At 35.1% G+C, this 25,010-nt stretch overlaps 1 protein-coding gene across 1 annotated transcript; it reads left to right on the top strand.

Moving 5' to 3' along the window:
* The first annotated feature begins 830 nt into the window (after positions 1 to 830).
* Positions 831 to 24,919, top strand: LOC117341089 (transmembrane protein 145-like). The gene is made up of 13 exons (XM_033902923.1): positions 831 to 955; positions 8,359 to 8,433; positions 12,687 to 12,761; positions 14,014 to 14,232; positions 15,869 to 15,962; positions 16,597 to 16,668; positions 20,482 to 20,631; positions 20,918 to 21,090; positions 21,550 to 21,722; positions 22,381 to 22,501; positions 22,925 to 22,984; positions 23,782 to 23,958; positions 24,520 to 24,919. Exons 1-13 carry the CDS (start codon positions 848 to 850, stop codon positions 24,604 to 24,606), a joined length of 1,584 nt encoding a protein of 527 aa, XP_033758814.1. The 5' UTR covers positions 831 to 847; the 3' UTR covers positions 24,607 to 24,919.
* Positions 24,920 to 25,010: the final 91 nt, after the last annotated feature.

The raw sequence follows: 25,010 nt of genomic DNA, 5'->3' as shown, positions 1-25,010 counted from the left end.
GGTACAGGTATTGTTTAAAAATTAAAATGATTTCATTATCAACTATATTATAAATGCCTTTATGTTCAAATAATCCAAAAATCATAGCTTGTTTATTAATTGCAAAAGGAATAGTAATGATCTCTAAAAGTGATTCAAAAGTGAACAAAAATTGTTGAACTTCATTACATTCCCATAAAATATGGGTGATTGTCTCCCTGTCACCATTACAGAATGTACAGTTAGGATTATTTGTTAGGCCAATCTTGTAAATAAAAGCATTAGTGGTTAATATGTGATGATTTATTCTAAACTGTAGCCATTGTAGTTTTGTATTTTTTGTTATTCTAAATGGGAGAGAGTATATCTTTTTCCATGCATCATTATTAAAATCAAATATATTTCCCCACTTATTTTGAGCTAAAACAATGTTTTCTTGTTTTATAAGTAGTTTGTAAAAATCTTGAGACCCCTTTTTCTGTTTAAAAATAATTTCTAAATCTAAAGGGATGATCGGGTATTGTGGGGTTCTATTTAGGATAGGATAGTTATTAAGGATCTACATATGTTTGTTCTACAGACACACGACAAAAATAAAACTTCTTGACAATAGAGTGGACTAATTTCTTATTTACTCAATTGTTATTTCAATTAAAATACATATATTACCAAACAGCACAAAGAAAGCACACATCATAATACCTATATTACACTTGTAAAATCACGACATGTTTACTCATCACCCATAGCAACACAAGCAGGTGCTTGTTCACCGGAACCTTTCGATACGCCATAAATTTCTGTTTTTATAAGTCAAAGGATAAATCACAAGAGGTTCCGAGAAGCAAGAATTGGCAGTTTAACACTAATGGACGTTATGTGGCCATCATATTTATCGTTGTGTGTTGCTTTTATATGGATTGTACCTGGACATGTAACGGGAAAACAGGTTGACGGAACTTTGATAACACTTGAGGTATGATATTTCTTTTTTATTATTGTACTTTTTTTAATTTTTCAAATAGTCCACAGGCTATCGGCATGTTGGGATGATTAGCTAGATTGTATATAGGATGTGTATTCATGATCGCCTGTACAATAGGAGAGCTATATTTAACTCCAGGGTTTGTTTACATTGGTCTTAATTTCAATGGTTTTGTGAACAGTGGAGACCGAGTCTGATGTGCATAAACGATTAAAAAGTTAAACTGTTATGTACATTGTATATGATGACATTTGCAGGACCACTAGAGAAAATAAAACAGTTAGAAACCAAATGAAAGAGGAACCTTAAAATATATATATAGTATATCAAAAAAAATCCTGCTAGTAAGGTGACCTATACTTTGAATGGATATTCATACCCTGCCTACACTGCTCTTTGACAACGACCATCTGTCAGAAATTGGCTGTCCGTTGTCTTGAGCTATACATTATCGCACCTAACCTATACTCTCCAATGCTCCGTCCTTCGAATTAACAGGTTCTTTAACTCCAGGGAAGCCTCACAGTCTCCTACAGCTTACACATGGAGTAATCAACAGCAATAGATCTTTAAGGTTCTGTGTCGTTCCATCCTAAATCCTGGTCACCCTAAGTTATTTTGCCCTAAAGCTAAATTTTCAGGGCAAAACCTATTTTGGTATTTTCTTTTCATTTTTTATTTAGTAGTTTTAAGTTACCAATAACTTTCATTAAAAAATGAATTTGAATCAATTAAATGTATTAAGGTATTTTCTTTTCTTGATATCTGTAGACATTTTGTTTTAGCTAATTGTAATTGTACCACTCCAGGTCTCAAACTAGTGCCCAATCGCTCTCAAGGCAAACACCTTAGCTTATGCCCCTCTAGGCTAAAGGGATATTCCCGCTAGCCGGAGCTAGTAAGGTGGATATTCCCGCTAGCCGGAGCTAGTAAGGTGGATGATCCCACTAGCTTGAGCTAGTAAGGTGGGCTGGGCATAGTCTAGGTGTTCAGTCACATGTGTTCAGCCACATGTCAAACACTATACGTATGATACTACTAAAACAGGAATCATGTCTTCTGATTTTCTTATACAACATACAATTTTTGTGCTTGAACTTATTCATGTGATCAATGAGAGTATAATCACTAAATATAGCATGAGATTTGAATATTGAGATACATGTATCTTAAGCAGGAGCCTTGTTTATAGTCAGTATGTCGCAATACCTGCTAAATAAATCGGTCTGTTATATATTATATCTTATTATGTAAAGGAGCTGTGTATAGTCAACTCCACAGGCTCTGTGAGGCTATATGGTCTGTGTAACACTTAACAATTCAAAATTTTAAAAATTTTTAGAGTTTTTAGATTTTAAGATTTTTGACCAAAAACCTAAAATATCAAATTTCAAAACAAAAATGAGCTTTTAGATTTTTTATTTTTTTACCAAAATTCTAAAGTATCAACTTTCAAAACTGTTATGAGTTTTTTGGTTTTTGATCAAAATTCTAAAATTTCAAAACTGTTTGGAATTTCTAGATTTTTTAGGTTTTTGACTAAAAACCTAAAATATCAAATTCATTATTTTGAGTTTTTTGATTTTTTAATTTTTAGACCTTTGTCGTTCAAAGTTCCAAAATATCAAAACTCGTTAATCTCTTCAAAGCAACCGAATGACTCAAAAAAAAAAAATTGAAATTTTAGAATTCTAGTTAAAAACTTAAAAATCTAAAAACTCAAAACAGTTTTGAAAGTTGAAAATTTAGAATTTTGGTCAAAAATCTAAAAAACTAAAATTCTAAACATTTTGGAGTTTTGAATTGTTAAGTGTTACACAGACCCTATATCTATACTTGCTAGAATCACGAAAATTAATACTGTCATTAACCGAGTGCCTGGCAGGTAGGGTGTAAGAATTGTACATGCTGCCCCCATTGCATGATCGTAGGAGGCCACTAAATTTGGGATCTTATCTTTTCACTTCTTTTCTAAACAACTTAATTTCGTTTTCCTAACGGCTCCCTTGACACTGTGCAGGGTGTCATTTTTGGCCTTTAGTTGAGTATTTGCCCCTGTGTGGAAGGCCGAGACATCAGAATATTTAAAAATTGTAGTTTCTACTCCTGATTATTAGGAGTGGGACGAATGGTTCACTCGTTGTCAGTATAATGTGACCAGGTGGGGTGTCCTGTAGGGTATCTTCAGCAGTATTTTTCAGTGAGGTAGCACTATAAAGCGGCATCATTTCCACACTATCACAAGGAGAAAAATGAGAATATACTGCAGCCTCCTAAAATATGCACATGTACATGTGAGGTAATCCTGAAATGACCATAGCTGCTAATTAGGACGTTAAACAATACTATACCTAATTATAAACTTAACTATACATTTAACCAGAAATATTATAAAAATTTCAAATCAATTTTTGAAAACTATCATAATCTAAATAATATTTTTAAGTAAATGTATATCTTAGAATGAATATAATTAACAACGAAAATTAATTATTAATTGATTTATTTACCCTTTGAATCCTTTTGACTTGGAGGCCCTTTAGAAAACACTGTAACCCTTGATATTAAAGCCAATAAAACCAGATATCTGAGGACTGGATTAGTGATACTGTAGTAAAACTATAGGACCTGCTATTTGTTTATTTTGCTGTTTTGATCATAGATCTAGATGTGGGTCGAATTTTACAATCAACTTAAATCAGGAATTCTAGTTGACACTCCAGAGTTCCCACTGTCTCAGGGGTCAATATATATATATATATATATATATACAGTCAAACCTGTATTAAGCGGCCACCTAAGGGACCGACAGATATTGGCTGCTTAAGACAGGTGGCTGCTAAAACCAGGTAGGCCAGAAACGGCCTGTTGTCCAATTCTTTTTTCAACTGTTTATTGAATTGATCATATTATAATGCACTTATTGATATTGATAACAATATATACCATGTACAGTGTATTTTGAAATGAAAACCAACAAAAATCAAAATTTTGATGAATGATGTCTACTTTCGTACAAAATGGCCGCTTAATACAGGATGATACAACGACTCGGGCCAGATTTTTGTGGCCGTTGGCTGCGTTAGACAGGTGGCCGCTTATTTAAGGTTCATTATATAGTATTTTCCATCGGGCGGACCACATACTGGTCGCATAATGGAGGTGGCCGCTTATTCAAGGTGGCCGTTAGAGCAGGTTTGACTGTATATGTTAAATATACATTTCCCTTCATACCCAAGACTCAAGAGTTAAATCTCATTTTTGGTAGTCAAATAACTGGAATTACTGCAGTCCTGTATTTCGAGTCGGTAACAGTTTTCTCTAAAGTCTAAGTTCTTACTCAATTCGGGAAGCATACATGGCTTTTAGAGAATGCCGTTAGCTACTTGGAATACAGGACAAACATTAGAATTTAAAAAAACTGAAATTATATGAAATCCAAAACATAACCATGGATGAACTTTTGGATTTCATATAATTTTGACTTTTTGAATTTTGATTTTTTCATCTTAAGGCTTTTGTATGTACATCTGAGGAAGAAAATGTGTTTCATATACCAAAAATAGGTCACTGTGACCTATATTTTGACCTGTCTAAGTAATTTCCTGTAGGATCTTGACTTTCTATTTATTTATACATCTTTTAGAAATTTACTTAGGTCACTAAATTTTTCTCATTAGGCACATTTAAAAAAAAAAAATTTAAATTAAAAAAAAATATCTATGGTGAGAACATAATACAAATGTACCTAAAATAATAATGGAAAATTTGGCCAAAATGAAATAACAATGCTGTCCACGTTTCAGTTTTATACATGTATGTTAACCATTTATTTTAGATAATATTTTCAATATTAAACTTACAAGAAGTTAATCAAAGTTAAAAACCCTATAAGGTTAACGTTGTTATTTATATTGTATTTGAATTTTCATAGCAGATACAAATATGTACAGTCAGACAGATATATATGAATGTATAAATATACATGAATGATTAATATATACATGAATGTATATATTGTATATGTGAATATGAAAAATACGGTTTTGTTTGATCAGAACAATAGAGTATGTAAAATATTACACTTTCATCAATGTATATATATATATATATATTGTCACCCGAGAGTGCCCCTTTGGTTCATTGTTCTGCCAACTATGAGGTCAGCTATATACATATATATATATACAAGTGTATTTTGTTTCAAAAACTTTAGAAATATACCACTGTACATGTACGGTACCTTTATACAAACATTACCGGATGGCAGATGATTGTGCATTTTTGTGGAAAAAGGATTTAAACATGATTTTATGAGTACTATTTGGCTATATTCCAGTCAATCTTAGTTTTAAAAAAAATAGCTTTTAAGACCATCCCATATCTTCTGAGTTTAAATATACCTTATGATTGCAGGTGCTACATGTACATGTACACATATGTAATTATGTATGTAATGATATACAATATTGATTTGTCTTACTGTCTCTTAGCCCAATTTTCCTCTGGCCCTGACACCATGTCTGGTGTCAGGGTCAGAGGAAACTCAGACTAACTGTCTCTATATTCATCAATCTACTTAAGATATTTCAATCATAGATCATTGATATAGATCAAGCTATATCGTCTTCTATGTGACGATCAAAGATGGCAGCCAGAATCTTCCCTCGTGAATAGTGTACATGGCTATCGGTGTAGCCCTGCTGGGTTTAAACCTGTAAAATATGGTGATTGACTTATTCCTGTTTCATTAAGCAAGTTTGCATTCAACAAATTTGATCAATATTTAAAGTTCATGTTTATCATTGAATAGGCTTTAACTTGTCAGATTCTGCATTTAATCCAACCCTTACCGTATAGCCTTTTAATGATAGAATTCAAACTGCAGTCCATTCATTTTCAGGATTAAATTTCATTCAAACAATACAGGACCCCATTTATTATGAAATTGATCCCATCTATAAAATATACTGACAGCAAGCATTGTGTGTGTTTAAATAAATAGTATACCAGACTGTAACAAAAATGAGGAAACATTACGCGAAGTAAAATCAAAGACCATAAATTATATCTCCATTAAAAAAAACTAAACCAGACCTTAATAGAACTTGTCACCATGTGATAAATTGTACAGAACTTGTCACCATGTTGCAAATCATATAAAACTTATAATTTAGTCACCATGTTACAAATTGTATAAAACTTGTCACCATGTCACAAATTGTATAAAACTTGTCACACACGTCACAAATTGTATAAAACTTGTTACCACGTCACAAATCGTATAAAACTTGTCACCATGTCACAAATCGTATAAAACTTGTCACCATGTCACAAATTGTATAAAACTTGTCACACACGTCACAAATTGTATAAAACTTGTTACCACATCACAAATCGTTTAAAACTTGTCACCATGTCATAAATCATATAAAACTTAAGTCACCATGTCACAAATCGTATAAAACTTGTCACCATGTCACAAATTATATAAAATTTTATAATAGTCACAATTTTTGTAGTTTACTTTTCAGGGATTCTAACTCTGCCACAGTTTTTAAAGTTGTTTTTATTCCATTCAGTAAGGTTGTAAAATAAGACATACATGTATATATTCAGGAACTGATCATCACACTAAATGCCATACCTGGCTCTGATTTAATCAATATTTCTTATACTGGAAGAAATTCCTTAACTTAAAATATTCGTAAGTAAATTTAAGCATAAATGTGTAAAATTGGGACTTACAATTTCTGATCTTGTTTAAAATTGATCTTCCGTTTACAATTGATGTTCATTTTTCAATGAGGTGGCAGTATAATTTAAGGACATGCCATGTCCATTAATACTGTCAACGCATTAAAAACTTTTACTGTCAACACATTAAAAACTGAACATAAATTTTGGATAATTTCAGAAATTATAAGTCCACATTTTCAAGGTTCCTGAATGGTGCAGAAGATGTTTTGAATTGATTTCACATTGTTTAACATGATAATTTTTTTATATAAATTGTAAAATTCTTCAAGATTTTCTAACTGCTAATCCAAAAAGAATAAATTGATTAATTTTTGGAATTACCAAGGGAGATAACTGATGCTTCAATATGCAGGAAATCTGCTTCAGGGAAACTCTTGCTATTACATTAAATCTGTGAAATGAATATACCTGTAGGTTATTGAGTGTATTACGCATTGTGGTTTCATCACTATAGTCAATATTATTGCCCTTGGTCAAATGTCCCAGTTTTAGTACCGACACCGACTAAGGTCTCATGATCAGATATAGTAATCATGGCCTCACTATAAGCTAGAACTGTTAATTGTAGCCAATGGCAACCGACAGCAATCGTGTAAATTATATTCTGGACCAATTTGCTTATGTCAATATATAAACTTTACATAGTCATAGCTCTTAGGGCTTAAATATTCTATATCTGTGTCAGTGTTGGCTGTTTGACTGCCAGTCTGAAAATATACTGTCGGGAGTTGACTGATGTTGGGTTTCAACACTGGTTGTCATTTCTGAGGTCGTTTGACTCATTTCTATGTGAAACACTATTAAAGTAGATTAAACGATAAGATAACAGGTGTTTGTTCTGTCAAAACAAATGTGTCTATGTCATCTTTACATTGCATTAAATATGGCCTCTGTCAATGTAGTTGATATGGGGCCTGCTTCACTGGCTCAGTTGGTAGAGATTACCTCTCTAGAGACCTGGGTTTGATTCTTGTCAGAGCCCGAAACAGGAATGTGTTTTCTGTTGTAGAAAAAAAATTGAAAAAAAGAAAGAAAAACTGACTCATGCAGACTTTTGAAAAATCCCCACACTTGTGGATTTGAGATTCTCTGTTGAGATACGGAAAATTTCAAGAAAAATAAAGGAGTTTTGTAAAAGGAATTGTGGCTTGTACATTAATGGTAGATACTGTCTGTCACTAAGCTAAAGAGCCTGCATCTTTAGGCATAGTTGTGGTAGGGCTGGGGATTTTCATGTTTTCCCATTTCACAGATTTGAATTCAAAACTAGAAAACATTTAGGTACAATATATCATTTACATTATCAGCTACAAGTACAGACTTGACTCGTGAATGGAGTCACTATCAAAAATCTGTATGAAGAATATATATAATACTCAAAGCAATAATTCACGAGAAAGAGTTTTCAATTGAAAATCTTTCTTTTTTCTGTCTATTTCTTTTTTTTTTTTCATTATACTGTTTTAATAGATATTCCTGTCCAATGACATTGTTATGTTTAATTCCACCTATCATGACAGTTCAACAGTTATATTGAGGGAAACCTATGCTCAAAGTTACTTTCAGCAAGCTATCTCTGACTGAAGTAAAATATATATCAATTGATATTTCATGACATTTCTTTCAAATTTCAGGATTGGCATTTCATCACAAGGTTCTGCTTTTTATCTGAGAAAGGAAGGTTGAGATATGTATTTGAATACCCAGAGGTAAGTTATCTCCCTTTGTTAATTACCCACAGGTAGTTTACCTTCCTTTGTTACTGACCCACAGGTAGTTTACCTCCCTTTGTTGATTACCAACAGGTAGTTTACCTCCCTTTGTTAATGACCCACATGTAGATTACCTCCGTTTGTTTCTTAATTACCCACAGGTAGGTTTACCTCTCTTTGTTAATAACCAACAGGTAAATTACCTCCCTTAATTAATTAACCACAGATAATTTACCTCCCTTTGGTAATAACTCACATGTAAGTTACCTCCCTTTGTTAAATATCCACATGTAAGTTACCTCCCTTTGTTCAGTACCCATTAGTTATCTCCATTGTTAATTATAATCACACCTAGCCACCATTTGCTAATTATATAGACATATAAAAATATAAGCTGTACATAGAAATCTTTGTTGTTTATTTAGTAATATATTTGTATGAACCAAAGATAATCCTTTTTCCAAAATCTCAGCTTGGAAAACATCAAATGTCACAATATGGATATTTATTGAACTGGTCATGATAATTAAATTCTCCTAGAGTTCAGTCTAAGGGAAGCAGCTAGTATCCTACCAGGGTGACATGTATCCGGATGTATTAAGAGAAACAAGTATATATAAAATTTCTCACAAGTCAATAACATAGCCTGCTAAAATCTATCACGTAAACAGTAGAACCAGCACCAGGAAAGGACAGAACATGTCCCATATCAAACGGCCATATATCAAAACCGTTTTATGTGTGTGTGTATCAACCTTCACTAGCTGTACATGTATTCTCTGTGAAGGTGTACACCATTTCTAGGCAGATAAATACTTCGGTATGTAATACAAACAAAATATGGTGCTCAAAGCCAGCATTCAGATTTACAACAGGAGGCTTAAGTGTCAAATCCACTTACAGATATCTCAGAACAGCTAAATAAAACATTAAATTACCATGTAAGTGAGGTGGGTCCTTGTACAAGATGTATTGATTCGTACCTACGGTGTACCAGTATTTGTATGCGAGTCCCAAAATCATATTATGAATATTCTCCATTATTCGCACCCATGGGTGTAACAATTAAACAGTTATAGTTAAACAATGAATAGCCAGGGTCTCTAATAAAATAGTATTTATGGGTGTCACTGTAGTAAATTTGGGTTCTAAACATATCCTAATTAGCACCCATGGGTGTCACAATAAACAGTTATAGTTCAAAAATGAATAGCCAGGGTCACTAATTAAATAGTATTTATGGGTTTCACTGTAATAAAATTGTGCTTTTTGAACACAGCACCCTCAAGTATCACAATTAGGTAAACATTTGTGTATTGGAAATAGCACCCATAGATGTCACAAAACTAACTAGCACCTGAGGATCTTTTACCACAAATGAGGATCAAATTTGTTCATGGACTGTTGAAATATTTTAAGTATACATGTATGATCACTACTGGTTGTTGAAGTCAATTTATTGGCAGATCTAGATATACATAAATAGAAAAGGAAGAATGACAGTTAAACGTTACGGCTTGTAATATGAGGGTGATAGTTATTTTGAGACGGTCGTTACGTAAATAAGGCTTGTAATATGAAGGTGATAGTTATTTTGAGATGGTCGTTACGTAGATAAGGCTTGTAATATGAGGGTGACAGTTATTTTGAGACGGTCGTTACGTAAATAAGGCTTGTAATATGAAGGTGATAGTTATTTTGAGACGGTCGTTACGTAAATAAGGCTTGTAATATAAGGGTGATAGTTATTTTGAGACTGTCATTACGTAAATAAGGCTTGTGATATGAGGATGATAGTTATTTTGAGACGGTCGTTACGTAAATAAGGCTTGTGATATGAGGGTGATAGTTATTTTTCGGCATAGCTGTATGATATTCTTTTGGCCCCGGATATGACGTGACAGGTGGCGTTACTGGTCAAGATGAAGTATATATATATGTGATTGGTCATTGTAGCGTTAAATGCAAAATGCAGATATGCAGTTAAAAACAAATGCATGCTGCATGAATAAGTGGATACATCTTTTCAAATGACACATTAATTATATTCCTGATTCATTTGCAGTCTTATTATCACCAAAAATGATTCAAACTGATATAATTTTGTTATTAGTTCGTTGACTTATTTCACCAACACTTTTACATTATAGCTACTATACCAACATTAAAACTATGCAGTTTATCTTTTTTAAAGATATCTCTTGTTTGTTAAGTAAGTAGGGCCTGTAATAAAGGTAGGAAGTTATTTTGAGACTCGTTAAATTAGTTTTCTTTAATATGAGTTGACAGTCATTTGGAGACAGCTGTTGTTAAGTAAGTTTTCTTTTAATGAGATACGTACACAGAAATATATTTTAGGAAACTATTTTCTTAAAGAACAAAACACTGACATTTTCCTCAAGAACTTTGATAATGATTGAGAACCAGCTATATAGTCAACTATCTGTTTGAATAGGTTTTTGGACACATGTCAAAAATTGACGGGGATATTTGGGTAATAATATGTCTGTCTGTCATTGCGAATCATTCTGTTTGTTGGTATCTCCTATCTGTTTCAAACTGATCTTTTTGATTTAACACATAGGATTTACAACACTTCCTCACGAAAATATCCGCAGTTTTAATCAATATCATTTATCGCTTTTATAATGTGAAATAAAAAATTGTATTAATGTTAAATTTACCTTGAATATAACATGAGAAATGGAAATTTTATATGTTGAAATCGACAGGTAAATTCATTATATGCAATTGATAATGAATAGGTTGAAAATTACATCTCCTTAAATATGATTATGACAGTGAAAACAAAATAAATACGATTATGACAGTGAAAACAAAATAAATACGATTGTGACAGTGAAAACAAAATAAATACGATTATGACAGTGAAAACAAAATAAATACGATTGTGACAGTGAAAACAAAATAAATACAATTATGACAGTGAAAACAAAATAAATACGATTATGACAGTGAAAATAAAATAAATACGATCGTGACAGTGAAAACAAAATAAATATATGATTGTGACAGTGAAAACAAAATAAATACGATTATGACAGTGAAAACAAAATAAATACGATTATGACAGTGAAAACAAAATAAAATATGATTATGACAGTGAAAACAAAATAAATACAATTATGACAGTGAAAACAAAATAAATATATGATTATGACAGTGAAAACAAAATAAATACGATTGTAAAATGACAGTGAAAACAAAATAAATACGATTATGACAGTGAAAACAAAATAAATACGATTATGACAGTGAAAACAAAATAAAATACGATTATGACAGTGAAAACAAAATAAATACAATTATGACAGTGAAAACAAAATAAATATATGATTATGACAGTGAAAACAAAATAAATACGATTATGACAGTGAAAACAAAATAAATACGATTATGACAGTGAAAACAAAATAAATACGATTGTGACAGTGAAAACAAAATAAATACAATTATGACAGTGAAAACAAAATAAATGCGATTATGGCAGTGAAAACAAAATAAATACGATTGTGACAGTGTAATTCATTTATTAAACTTGCATGAGTCATATCCCTGAAAACTGACCAGTTTTTTTTTTACGTGAATATTGTGGATCCTCTGGCTGTAAGAGTTTGAAATTTGGTAGTGCAGGGTTATTGTCATGATACAGAATTGTGTTTATAAATTAACAGAGTTTCATTATTCAGTTTTTAAAGGATTTGTTTTTCATTGACCTTTGCCTATTTTAATATTTCATTCTGTCCTGTTATTTGCTCTCATTCAGTTTTGACTGATCTCTTTGAAACTAGCTGCCACTTAAGGACTGAAGTTCAGGGCCTGTATGCCCAGGGGACTGAGGGTCAGGGCCTGGCCCCAGGGGACAGAGGTTCAGGGCCCTGCATGGCCCCAGGGGACTGAGGTTTAGGGCTCTGGCTCCAGGGGGTGGTGGTTCAGGGTCTTGTCCCAGGGGGCTGATGTTTAGGGCTTTAAGTAGTCAGATACTTGTACAAAAAGTATGAGCTAAAATTTCTAAATATCTTAGCTTAGACCAAGAGTTATTAGAATCTAACACTCAATCATCTTAAATTTGTTTGCTAGATATTTAATAAGGCAGTTTATTGTTTCTGTGGCCCTTTTTGGTAACTTTTGTTCATATAAAAAAGTGTGAACAAAAAATTGATAATCTGTATTGATATATCAGAACCAGGTTGACCATTAAGGCCCCATGGGCCTCTTGTTTTTTCTAGGAGTACCTTTACCAGAGTATATTGCTGTACTACGACGACCTCAGTCAGTGGAGCGCGGTGTACCCCAGCAGTAAGGTAAATACATAATGTCACACATTATACCTTAATTATTGACATTCCAGTCAGACATTATACCTTAATGATTGACATTCCAGTCAGACATTATACCTTAATGATTGACATTCCAGTCAGACATAATACCTTAATAATTGACATTCCAGTCAGATATTCTACCTTAATGATTGACATTCCAGTCAGATATTCTACCTTAATGATTGACATTCCAGTCAGACATTATACCTTAATGATTGACATTCCAGTCAGACATTATACCTTAAATGATTGACATTCCAGTCAGACATAATACCTTAATGATTGACATTCCAGTCAGACATAATACCTTAATGATTGACATTCCAGTCAGGTATGATACCTTAATGATTGACATTCCAGTCAGACATTATACCTTAATGATTGACATTCCAGTCAGACATTATACCTAAATGATTGACATTCCAGTCAGACATAATACCTTAATGATTGACATTCCAGTCAGACATAATACCTTAATGATTGACATTCCAGTCAGGTATGATACCTTAATGATTGACATTCCAGTCAGACATAATACCTTAATGATTGACTTTCCAGTCAGAAACAAAACCTTACTGATTGACATTCCAGTCAGACAATTCAGGTGCAACACTTGATATTGCAGCCGGATAAAATCTCGTCATTTGGCATTTCAGTTAAGATATGATATCTTGGTTTGACAGAAAGTACATGGTATCAATGCTTGACTCTGATCCCACATCAGACACCAAATCAGAGTAAAAAGACACCATTGTTTCTGAGAGTGCCCTTAATTAAACCATGTACCAGGAAACATTTCCATGTGAAATTCGGGTGGAATTTTTTTATTCATTCACATCATCTTATGTTGAGAAAATCTTTAGTTAAAAGACTGAATATAACATTGTCAGATCAGCTAGGAACTTTTTATATGTTTCAAGTAGTCCACCCATCCTTTTTTCCTGGAAAAGGGGGAGGTGCTTTTAAAGGGGAAGGTGTGCTTATAATGTTAAATAAGGTATATATGCAACATGGGGCAGTTGCGAGGTACTGACCGTAGGTCAGTGGTTTCACTTCAGGTATTGGCTTTCCTCCACCTCCAAACCTGGCACGTTCTTAAATGACCCTGACTGTTAATAGGACGTTAGACAAAATAAACCAAACCAAATATATGCTACATGACAGATTCTTTGTTTTTACCGTACAATGTAAATGTAGTATAAAGACTAAAAACTTCTAAAAAAATTATTTTCAGACATGTGATGAGAGGGTGGATGTCTTGAAGAGTGGGAAGAATCAGATCATTACACTAGACCCAGCCAAGGGAAAGGATTATTGGCCATACTGTCAAAGTATTGTCAGGGATGGACAGAAATTAATCCGGTGTGAACTGTCAGGGCTCGGCCTCAAGTTTCGTTCCATGAGGGAGCGATGGTGGTTTATAGCAGTGAGCCGCTGCGACCAGACACTAGGGGTAGTTACTTGTATTATAAGACCATGAATGCCACAGTATTTATATCTGTGAGTCACTGTGACCAGACACTAGGGGTAGTTACTTGTAGTATAAGACCATGAATGCCACAGTATTTATATCTGTGAGTCACTGTGACCAGACACTAGGGGTACGTACTTGTATTATAAGACCATGAACCACAGTATTTATATCTGTGAGTCACTGTGACCAGACATGAGATTAGCGTTATTTGTATTATAAGCCATGAATGTAGCAGTATTAAAAATGATAAATACTCTTTATGGCAGTGAATCGTTGCGACTAGACACGAGTTGTGTTATTTTGAATTGAAGTATGTGAATACTGTATTGTGATGTTGATGATATTCTTTTGCTGTTTTTTTAAGAAATAGTTAATTTTAAGCTATCAACACCAAAATATATGTGTCTGTTTAGAAAACTCTCAGTAGTAAATTTTGTTTTGCATTTCAATTCCTGGTACGGTATCTCTCACCATCCTAAATCATTTGATTAGTAAACTGTATCTACGATCAACTTAAACTGTATCTACGATCAACTTAAACTGTATCTACGATCAACTTAAACTGTATCTACGATCAACTTAAACTGTATCCACGATCAACTTAAACTGTATCCACGATCAACTTAAACTGTATCTACGATCAACTTAAACTGTATCCACGATCAACTTAAACTGTATCTACGATCAACTTAAACTGTATCCACGATCAACTTAAACTGTATCTACGATCAACTTAAACTGTATCTACGATCAACTTAAACTGTATCTACGATCAAATAAGTTGGAAATTTAGAATATGACATTTTCAAATCAATATATAGACTGATTGGTTGCACTTCAGTCAAATGTACACATAAGTGTAAATTATGTCCGAAATGACAATCAAATCAAAGTGTAAAGTTGACCTGACAATGATCAAGTGTAACATGCTTTGGGTACAGTGGAATACATGGCAACCCATCCATTTGCTGACCAGGCCACTCAACATTGCTTAACTTTAATAACTTCTGTACATAGCCACAAAAGCTAGTTATTGGACTAGGATGCTGAAATGTCAATATCCAATAAACAATCTTATTTGTATTTACACCAACAATGTATACAATACCATTCACCTGACAAATCATTTTGACTCTAGTATTGTGTACCAGGTCATAGACTTGAAAATGTCTATATATAGTCTATGGGCCCGCTCATCTTGATTCACAGACTCCTTTAAACATCTTGTATGAAATGATTATTGAATTATCTCCATTAGTATGATATTGCTTGTTGGCATGAATTGTGCCAATCCATTGGTCTTTAACTCTTACATTCTGATGTGGTAAATTCCTTACGACAATTTTTTTTTCTGAATTTCATTAAGTTAGATCAGAAATCAGCATGCAATCTCTCTATTATATGACTCATCATTGTTCCTGCATCTGATTTTGTAGACACAATATCAATGCCTAAGTAAATGTTATTTTTAGAGTAAACCAAGATTTGCTGTTTGGCATGATTCATCTTGTCCTTAATAATAATAATACAGCTAAGGTTATTTTACATTATCATGAACACTTTGTAGTGTTTATAATTGAAATTGAACTCTTTTTTCTATGGCAACTGTTTCCAGACTGGCCGAGGTCTGAACTTGACCTACAGTCTTCACTTGACTAACGGAGATGACGGGGACCTGCTCCACGAGGAATTCTCCGCTGATGAGTTTTGTATGTATATGCCCTTTCTCACGTCACCAGGGCTTTTTTAAGGGCTTTTTGGGGGGGGGGGGGGGGGGGGGGGGGCAGTTAAGGGGCCCAATTCCAAATTGAAATTATTTCATATTACACAGAATTCTCAAAATTGGCAGTTCACTCCTGAAAAAAACTTTCCCAATTTACAAATCTTCTTCCAAAAAATGAGACAAAATGGCCCCGTCCCAAACCAATAAGAAAAAGCCCTGATCACATACCGTAGGGTTATTTACAGATGTGATGCAATATGTGGCCGTTTTTATTTTTGGTCATTTCACTACCCAAATCAGTGATTCTTAATTACTTCATAAATCAATTCATGGTTTAATTCTTCATTTCATATTTTTGTGGAATTATGCTACATGGAAATTTCCTAAAAAAACAGAAGTGACGCTAGAATTCTTCTTCATTTCCTCAGTAAATCTTCCATCTGTTCCCAAATTAAAGAGATCTATAAAGATTTACCCAGGGAATTAGAATAGAATCTTAAATATACTAGATCACAAAGATTAGCACAGAAAAGGCTGGAAAAATATGTTGTTTTTTGGGAAATGTAGAAGTCTAACGGAGTTGCCTCCCTTATACCATTATATACCATTTTACATTGTAGACATCCTTCCGATTCTGATCTCCTTCCTCATCGCCTACGTCATTATCTTAGTTGTGTCGGTCATATTTGCAGGTAAGATACAGTAGAATTCTTTTATTTTTATTTTAAACATATAAATAAAATGTTACTTTAAAAAAACATTTCAGTGATCATGTCTCATTGCAATATTTCGTACTGGGGTATATACATTACTTGCATGCAAAAAAATGTGTCAACTTTTTTCATCTTTGTCATTATGAGCAGAAAGGAAACAATTCTTTCTTTAAGAAAATAAAATAAGGAAAATCAAAAGAAAAAAAAGATGAAAATGCTTGAAATAAAGAGGAATAATCACAAAAAGTTGACAGTTTGGCACATGAGTGTATATGATAAAGGATCATATAGTTATCATTTTATATGAAATTTGATGTTACAAGTCTCAGAAAGTTTTATCTTTGAGAGCATTACTCTGTACGTTATAAGTACAAATGATTTCTCTACTCTCGTTCATTGCTGTGTTCCGTTAAACAAACACTATTAGCACGCAGACAGGACCATTTGTAGGTTAGGAATTGATGTCTGTATCTGTTATGACCACGAATCTGGAAGAGTAATAGATCGAACTTCACGCTCTTTTTATTTTATTCGACCTGTTGTTGGAGACTACTCGTTACAAACATTAAAGTTACCCTCAATTTGAATCACTCTGCATTTGAGTTATCCTTCATGTGTGTCACTCCACATTTGAGTCACCCTACGTTTGAGTTAACTTACGTTTGAGTCGCCCTATGTTTGGGTTACCCTATGTTTGAGTCACCCTATGTTTGAGTCACCCTATGTTTGAGTCACCCTATGTTCGAGTCACCCTATGTTTGAGTCACCCTATGTTTGAGTCACCCTATGTTCGAGTCACCCTATGTTCGAGTTACCCTACGTTTGAGTCACCCTACGGTTGAGTAACCCTATGTTTGAGTCACCCTATGTTTGAGTCACCCTACGTTTGAGTCACCCTATGTTTGAGTCACCCTATGTTTGAGTTACCCTATGTTTGAGTCACCCTATGTTTGAGTCACCCTATGTTTGAGTCACCCTATGTTTGAGTCACCCTATGTTTGAGTAACCCTATGTTTGAGTCAACCTACGTTTGAGTCACCCTATGTTTGAGTCACCCTATGTTTGAGTCACCCTATGTTTGAGTCGCCCTACGTTTGAGTCGCCCTACGTTTGAGTCACCCTACGTTTGAGTCGCCCTATGTTTGAGTAACCCTATGTTTGAGTCGCCCTTTGTTTGAGTCACCCTATGTTTGAGTAACCCTATGTTTGAGTCACCCTATGTTTGAGTAACCCTATGTTTGAGTAACCCTATGTTTGAGTCACCCTATGTTTGAGTAACCCTATGTTTGAGTCACCCTATGTTTGAGTAACCCTATGTTTGAGTAACCCTATGTTTGAGTCGCCCTATGTTTGAGTCACCCTATGTTTGAGTCGCCCTTTGTTTGAGTCACCCTATGTTTGAGTAACCCTATGTTTGAGTAACCCTATGTTTGAGTCACCCTATGTTTGAGTAACCCTATGTTTGAGTCCACCTACGTTTGAGTCACCCTATGTTTGAGTCACCCTACATTTGAGTCACCCTACGTTTGAGTCACCCTATGTTTGAGTTACCCTACATTTGAGTCACCCTATGTTTGAGTTACCTTACGTTCGAGTCACCCTATGTTTGAGTCCACCTACGTTTGAGTCACCCTATGTTTGAGTCACCCTACATTTGAGTCACCCTATGTTTGAGTCACCCTATGTTTGAGTCACCCTATGTTTGAGTCACCCTATGTTTGAGTCACCCTATGTTTGAGTCACCCTACATTTGAGTAACCCTATGTTTGAGTCCACCTACGTTTGAGTCACCCTATGTTTGAGTCACCCTACATTTGAGTCACCCTACGTTTGAGTCACCCTATGTTTGAGTTACCCTACATTTGAGTCACCCTATGTTTGAGTCACCCTATGTTTGAGTCACCCTACGTTTGAGTCGCCCTATGTTTGAGTCACCCTACGTTTGAGTCACCCTATGTTTGAGTCGCCCTATGTTTGAGTCACCCTATGTTTGAGTAACCCTATGTTTGAGTCACCCTATGTTTGAGTAACCCTATGTTTGAGTAACCCTATGTTTGAGTCACCCTATGTTTGAGTAACCCTATGTTTGAGTCACCCTATGTTTGAGTAACCCTATGTTTGAGTAACCCTATGTTTGAGTCGCCCTATGTTTGAGTCACCCTATGTTTGAGTCGCCCTTTGTTTGAGTCACCCTATGTTTGAGTAACCCTATGTTTGAGTAACCCTATGTTTGAGTCACCCTATGTTTGAGTCGCCCTATGTTTGAGTCACCCTATGTTTGAGTAACCCTATGTTTGAGTAACCCTATGTTTGAGTCACCCTATGTTTGAGTCACCCTATGTTTGAGTCACCCTATGTTTGAGTCGCCCTATGTTTGAGTCACCCTACGTTTGGGTCACCCTATGTTTGAGTCACCCTACGTTTGAGTCGCCCTTTGTTTGAGTCGCCCTATGTTTGAGTCAACCTATGTTTGAGTCACCCTACGTTTGAGTCACCCTATGTTTGAGTCACCCTATGTTTGAGTCACCCTATGTTTGAGTCCACCTACGTTTGAGTCACCCTATGTTTGAGTCACCCTACATTTGAGTCACCCTACGTTTGAGTCACCCTATGTTTGAGTTACCCTACATTTGAGTCACCCTATGTTTGAGTCACCCTATGTTTGAGTCACCCTATGTTTGAGTCACCCTATGTTTGAGTCACCCTATGTTTGAGTCACCCTACGTTTGAGTCGCCCTATGTTTGAGTCACCCTACGTTTGAGTCACCCTATGTTTGAGTCGCCCTATGTTTGAGTCACCCTATGTTTGAGTAACCCTATGTTTGAGTCACCCTATGTTTGAGTAACCCTATGTTTGAGTAACCCTATGTTTGAGTCACCCTATGTTTGAGTAACCCTATGTTTGAGTCACCCTATGTTTGAGTAACCCTATGTTTGAGTAACCCTATGTTTGAGTCGCCCTATGTTTGAGTCACCCTATGTTTGAGTCGCCCTTTGTTTGAGTAACCCTATGTTTGAGTCACCCTATGTTTGAGTCGCCCTATGTTTGAGTCACCCTATGTTTGAGTAACCCTATGTTTGAGTAACCCTATGTTTGAGTCACCCTATGTTTGAGTCGCCCTATGTTTGAGTCACCCTACGTTTGGGTCACCCTATGTTTGAGTCACCCTACGTTTGAGTCGCCCTTTGTTTGAGTCGCCCTATGTTTGAGTCAACCTATGTTTGAGTCACCCTACGTTTGAGTCACCCTATGTTTGAGTTATCCTATGTTTGAGTCACCCTATGTTTGAGTCACCCTATGTTTGAGTTACTCTTCATTCGAGTCACCCTACGTTCGAGTTACCTTACATTTGAGTTACCTTACGTTTGAGTCACCCTACGTTCGAGTTACCTTACGTTTGAGTCACCCTACGTTTGAGTCGCCCTATGTTTGAGTCGCCCTATGTTTGAGTAACCCTATGTTTGAGTCGCCCTACGTTTGAGTAACCCTATGTTTGAGTAACCCTATGTTTGAGTCGCCCTACGTTTGAGTCACCCTATGTTTGAGTCACCCTATGTTTGAGTCACCCTATGTTTGAGTCACCCTATGTTTGAGTCACCCTATGTTTGAGTCACCCTATGTTTGAGTACACCTACTTTTGAGTTATCCTTCATTTGAGTAAACCTTCCTTTAAGCCACCCCACATTTGAGTTAGCCTACATTCGAGTCACTTTACATATGAGTCATCCTACATTTGAGCCACCCTACATTTGAGTCAACCTGTAATATATTTACTTTTACAAACATTTCAGTGATCCTGTCTGGGCGCCAACTCCTCCATATCACATTTAAGATGTATATTTGTAGTGTGATAATGTGGGCGTTTGGATTGTTTATTCTGTGTATATCATATGGACGGTATGCAGATTCCGGCTACGAACAAGATGGCTCAAAGCTTGCTGGTAAATCAAGTTTGATAATGTTGATTTCAAATGAATTTGATGAATATTTTATCAGATAATGCCTACTGGTGCAGTTTACAACTTTTTATGAAGAGGAAAGACAATGAAAATTCAAATTTGAATTTCAGTCAGAAATAGAAGTGTTGGTTGATATAGGTGATATAGCATCTTTAATTGAGGAACAATTCATAAATATTAATTCAAGTTTCCGGTCAAAGTAAGTTTTGATGTGTTAAGAATAGTTTGCTTGTTACCTGTACCAGTTCATTTTGTGTCTGTTTGACAGGTCGAGTGTTTTGTGCGGGCGGTGAGATATGCTTCCTTCTCATGTTGAACCTTCTGGCGAAGGGTTACACGATTACCCGGGGTCGTCTCCCCTCTCACAGCACAATCAAACTCTCCGTGTTCTTCACTGTATATGTCGTGGCCTACGCTGCCCTGTTTATTGTAGAGGCAGAGGTGAGTATTACTGTATATACTGGCCCTGATTCTGTATATCTCTCATAACATGTTCTATACTGGGCCCTGATACAGTATATCTGTCATGTGTTTGACCTTTGTAGATATTTTTTTCTGGCCCTGCAACTGTATATTTGTCATGTTTGACCTTTGTAGATATTTTTTTCTGGCCCTGATACTGTATATTTTTCATGTTTGATCTTTGTAGACATTTCTCTGGTCCTGATACTGTATATTTGTCATGTTTGATCTTTGAAGACATTTTTCTAGTCCTGATACTGTATATTTGTCATGTTTGACCTTTATAGACATTTTTCTGGCCATGATACTGTATATTTGTCATGTTTGACCTTTATAGACATTTTTCTGGCCCTGATACTGTATATTTGTCAAGTTTGACCTTTGTAGACAATTGACCTGGCCCTGACACTGTATCTCTATAATGTTTCAACTTTGTAGACATTTGATCCAGCCCTGGTACTGTATATCTATGAGAGTATCCCTGGATACGGTCTTATCATCCTTCGACTCCTGGCCTGGGCCTGGTTTTGTTACAGCCTCTTTTTCACACTAAAGCGTTTCCCGCGACGCGGAGGATTTTACTATCCCTTCTTCTTCTTATACACCCTATGGTGAGTATGAATTTTCTAGGCTCTATCTCCTACACTTGAATTGCATCTATGTCCGCCAAGTTGAGGCAGTGAGTCATATACCTTTAAGTAGGTCACTCTGACCTACAATTTGAACTTTGACCTACATCAAAGAAAAGCTTATTCAAGTGCTATCTCCTACACTACTTGTGATGGAAACTTTTTGTTTGTAGCATGAGTCCATCTAGGTGAGGCGATGTACGTGTTACCTGGTATATATCATAAGTAGGTCACATTGACTTATGTTTAGACCTTTGACATAAATCTGGTTGAGGACAGTAATTCTAAAAATTGTTTTATTAAATTCTCTAAGTTTTTACTGAATTTTATGTCACTTTTCTACAGTCTAATGTGTTTACATTTTCACTTAAACTCATTGTATAAGCTAAGGCGGGTTTATTACCAGATAGTTATAACATATAAAGATATGAGAAAAAGTAAACAAGAATTCTCTAGAGTTTGACACGATTAAAGGAAGATTTTCCTCTTATACCCTTGCAATGTTAGTGTGCCTTACTTGCTAATCACTACATGTATATGATGTCACACTAATGAGTTGTTTTTTTTTGTATTAAGGTTCTGGGCCGGGCCTATTGTTATCCTTATGATGTCACACTAATTTGTATTTTTTTGTATCGAGGTTCTGGGCCGGGCCTATTGTTATTCTCATCGCTATGTTTGCCATGGCTGTCTGGACGAGAGAAAAAACAATTGTTGCTGTACAGAACTTTGTCACATTCTGCGGCCATATTTTCTTCCTGGTGAGTTTACAACTCTCCTAAATCATTATTTATTTCCAAATAAATACGTAGAACTTGCTTGAGTTCAGCCCTTTAATTTTTTATCTTGCACCTGTTATGCATATAAAACTATTACTGTTGTGCTATGATAACCTTGACCTTTGTGTACTTGTGAACTGTTAATACATGTATATCATATGCTATGCTGACCTTGAACTTGCTGTGCTATTCGGATGACTTTGACCTTTGTGTTGTAACCTTTGTGTTGTACTTACTTTGATGACCTTGACCTTTATGTGTAACATTGACCTTTATGTTTTTCTTTCTATAAAAAATTTGACATTTATGTAACTGGGTACTGTTAATACACATGTTATATATTTAGTGATGACCTTGACCTTTGTGCGGTGATAATACATTATGACCTTGACCTTTGTATTATAGGTGCTGACCAGACCTAACGCTGCCCATGGAAATTTTCCTTACACAATAAGGACCACTCAGGTAAATAAGAATTACTTTGCCGCCTTTTTCTGTTAGAAATAATCAGAAGTATTTTTATTGTTTTGATGAAAATATAGAATTTCGGAAGCTTTTAGCAAGCTTTTTAATATCAAATTAACTTAACAAAAATTTATACCACAAAAACAAAAATTCCTTATCGAGAATTACAGTTGTTTGATAAATGAAAAAACAGAAAATTGTCACAGAGGAGTTAGAATGTGCAGATAATGAGAGAGTAAAAGGAAATATGGGCTTTATGAACTATTTGGGTTAAAAATTAAACTGTGTCTGGGGCAAGACACTTTAACTTAAGTGTTCTTGTTGGTTTTTGGTTGCCCTCCCATATGATGATAAGTGAAGTAGTCACCAACTACTACAAGGAGACCCTGCCTCAAAATGACCCTGGCTGCTCAAAGGGTGGTAAACCCAGCAAACAAACAAACAAACAAGCAAATAAACAAACAATCAAGTATCTTGAGCCATGATTAAGTATTTCTCATGACAGCTTCCAAGGAACAAGTTCATTTTAATCTAATTTAAGCTGTTAGGATTTAGGATATTCAACAGCTAACAGCATCTTATACAGCAACAATATTGTTTAAGATGTGGCTGATGATTATGCGAGATATTGCCAAATCAAAGAACTTTTTTCTGAAAGACTAGTCCATGTATGATGTCATCTAGACCTGTACTAAATTCTGTGACTTGGTAGTCAGCACAGATGAACCAATGAAAAAAAAGCATGTTACAATCAAAATTTCAATTTGATAAAAACATACTGGTGTTGTTTTGGACAGATCCAAGCGACCAATGGAGAGAGTGGGGGAGATGGAGACAGGTATATGGTGACCTCAGAAGCTTCGTCCTCTACTGGACCAGATCTTACCGCTCTCTTCGTTACCTCCAATACATCTAAACCTCGCATGGACACAAATGGTGATCTGGCGCCGCCATCCTACGATGATGCAACACATGTACGTATTCAATTGATTTTAAAATCACATGATCAGGACACTCTGAGACAGAGTAACATGCCTTACCATGCCCGGAGTTATCTGTCCTTGTACACTACATTTATTTTTACAATATCAGGAGTTATCTGCCCTTGTCCACTACATTTATTTTCACAATATCAGGAGTTACCTGCCCTTGTCCACTATATTTATTTTTACAATATCAGGAGTTATCTGCCCTTGGCTAGAAGGCATATGTCTTACCATAATTAGCATTAGTTATCTGCCCTTGACTACAAGACATGCCTTACCATGTCAGGAGTTATCTGTCCTTGTCCACTACATTTATTTTTACCATATCAGGAGTTATCCGCCCTTGGCTAGACGGCAGATGTCTTACCTTATCAGGAGAATGTTTTTGTAAATGAAAAAAAAAACATTTCAGCATTGATAAGGTGTACTAAAACTCATGTGATTGCTCTTTAACCCAATGCAAAAGAAAAAATGTAAAAAAAAATTATTTTTAATGTTTTGTTATATTACTTTTTGATAATCTCATTTGTTTTGTGTTTCTATTTTCAGATGCCTGGGATGGATGCCAAGCCTTTTGAGCTTAACAGTGTTGCTTCACCTTCTGCCCCACCTCTGTACTCGACCTACAACTCTTGATAGGTTATAACAACAAAGATGTCTGTAATTATCTGTTCTGAAGTACAAGAAATATAAACTTACCATATCTGGAGTTATCTGCCCTTAGCTACAAGACATGCCTAACCATGCCCAGAGTTATCTGTCCTTGGCTGCTGCATTTTTTTTTACCATATCAGGAGTTATCTACCCTTGGCTGCAAAAGATATGTCTTAATCAACTTAAACATATGTCTTAATTTACTGTAAAAGTGGATATTTTCGCGTGTGGAAATTTTCGCTTAGCCAGCTTCCAAAGTGTTCGCGGTGTGGAGATTTTCGCGCCGTCAAGATATTTTTGCGCTTACTTGTATCTTTTATATTTAGTATTTTTATGTGTTAATATATTCGCGTGTGAAAATTTTCGCGGAGATTTACTAATAGCGA

Source organism: Pecten maximus, chromosome 13 (genome assembly GCF_902652985.1).
Source record: "Pecten maximus chromosome 13, xPecMax1.1, whole genome shotgun sequence".
NCBI classification, from domain to species: domain Eukaryota; kingdom Metazoa; phylum Mollusca; class Bivalvia; order Pectinida; family Pectinidae; genus Pecten; species Pecten maximus.
This window is presented reverse-complemented; position numbering and strand designations above follow the sequence as displayed.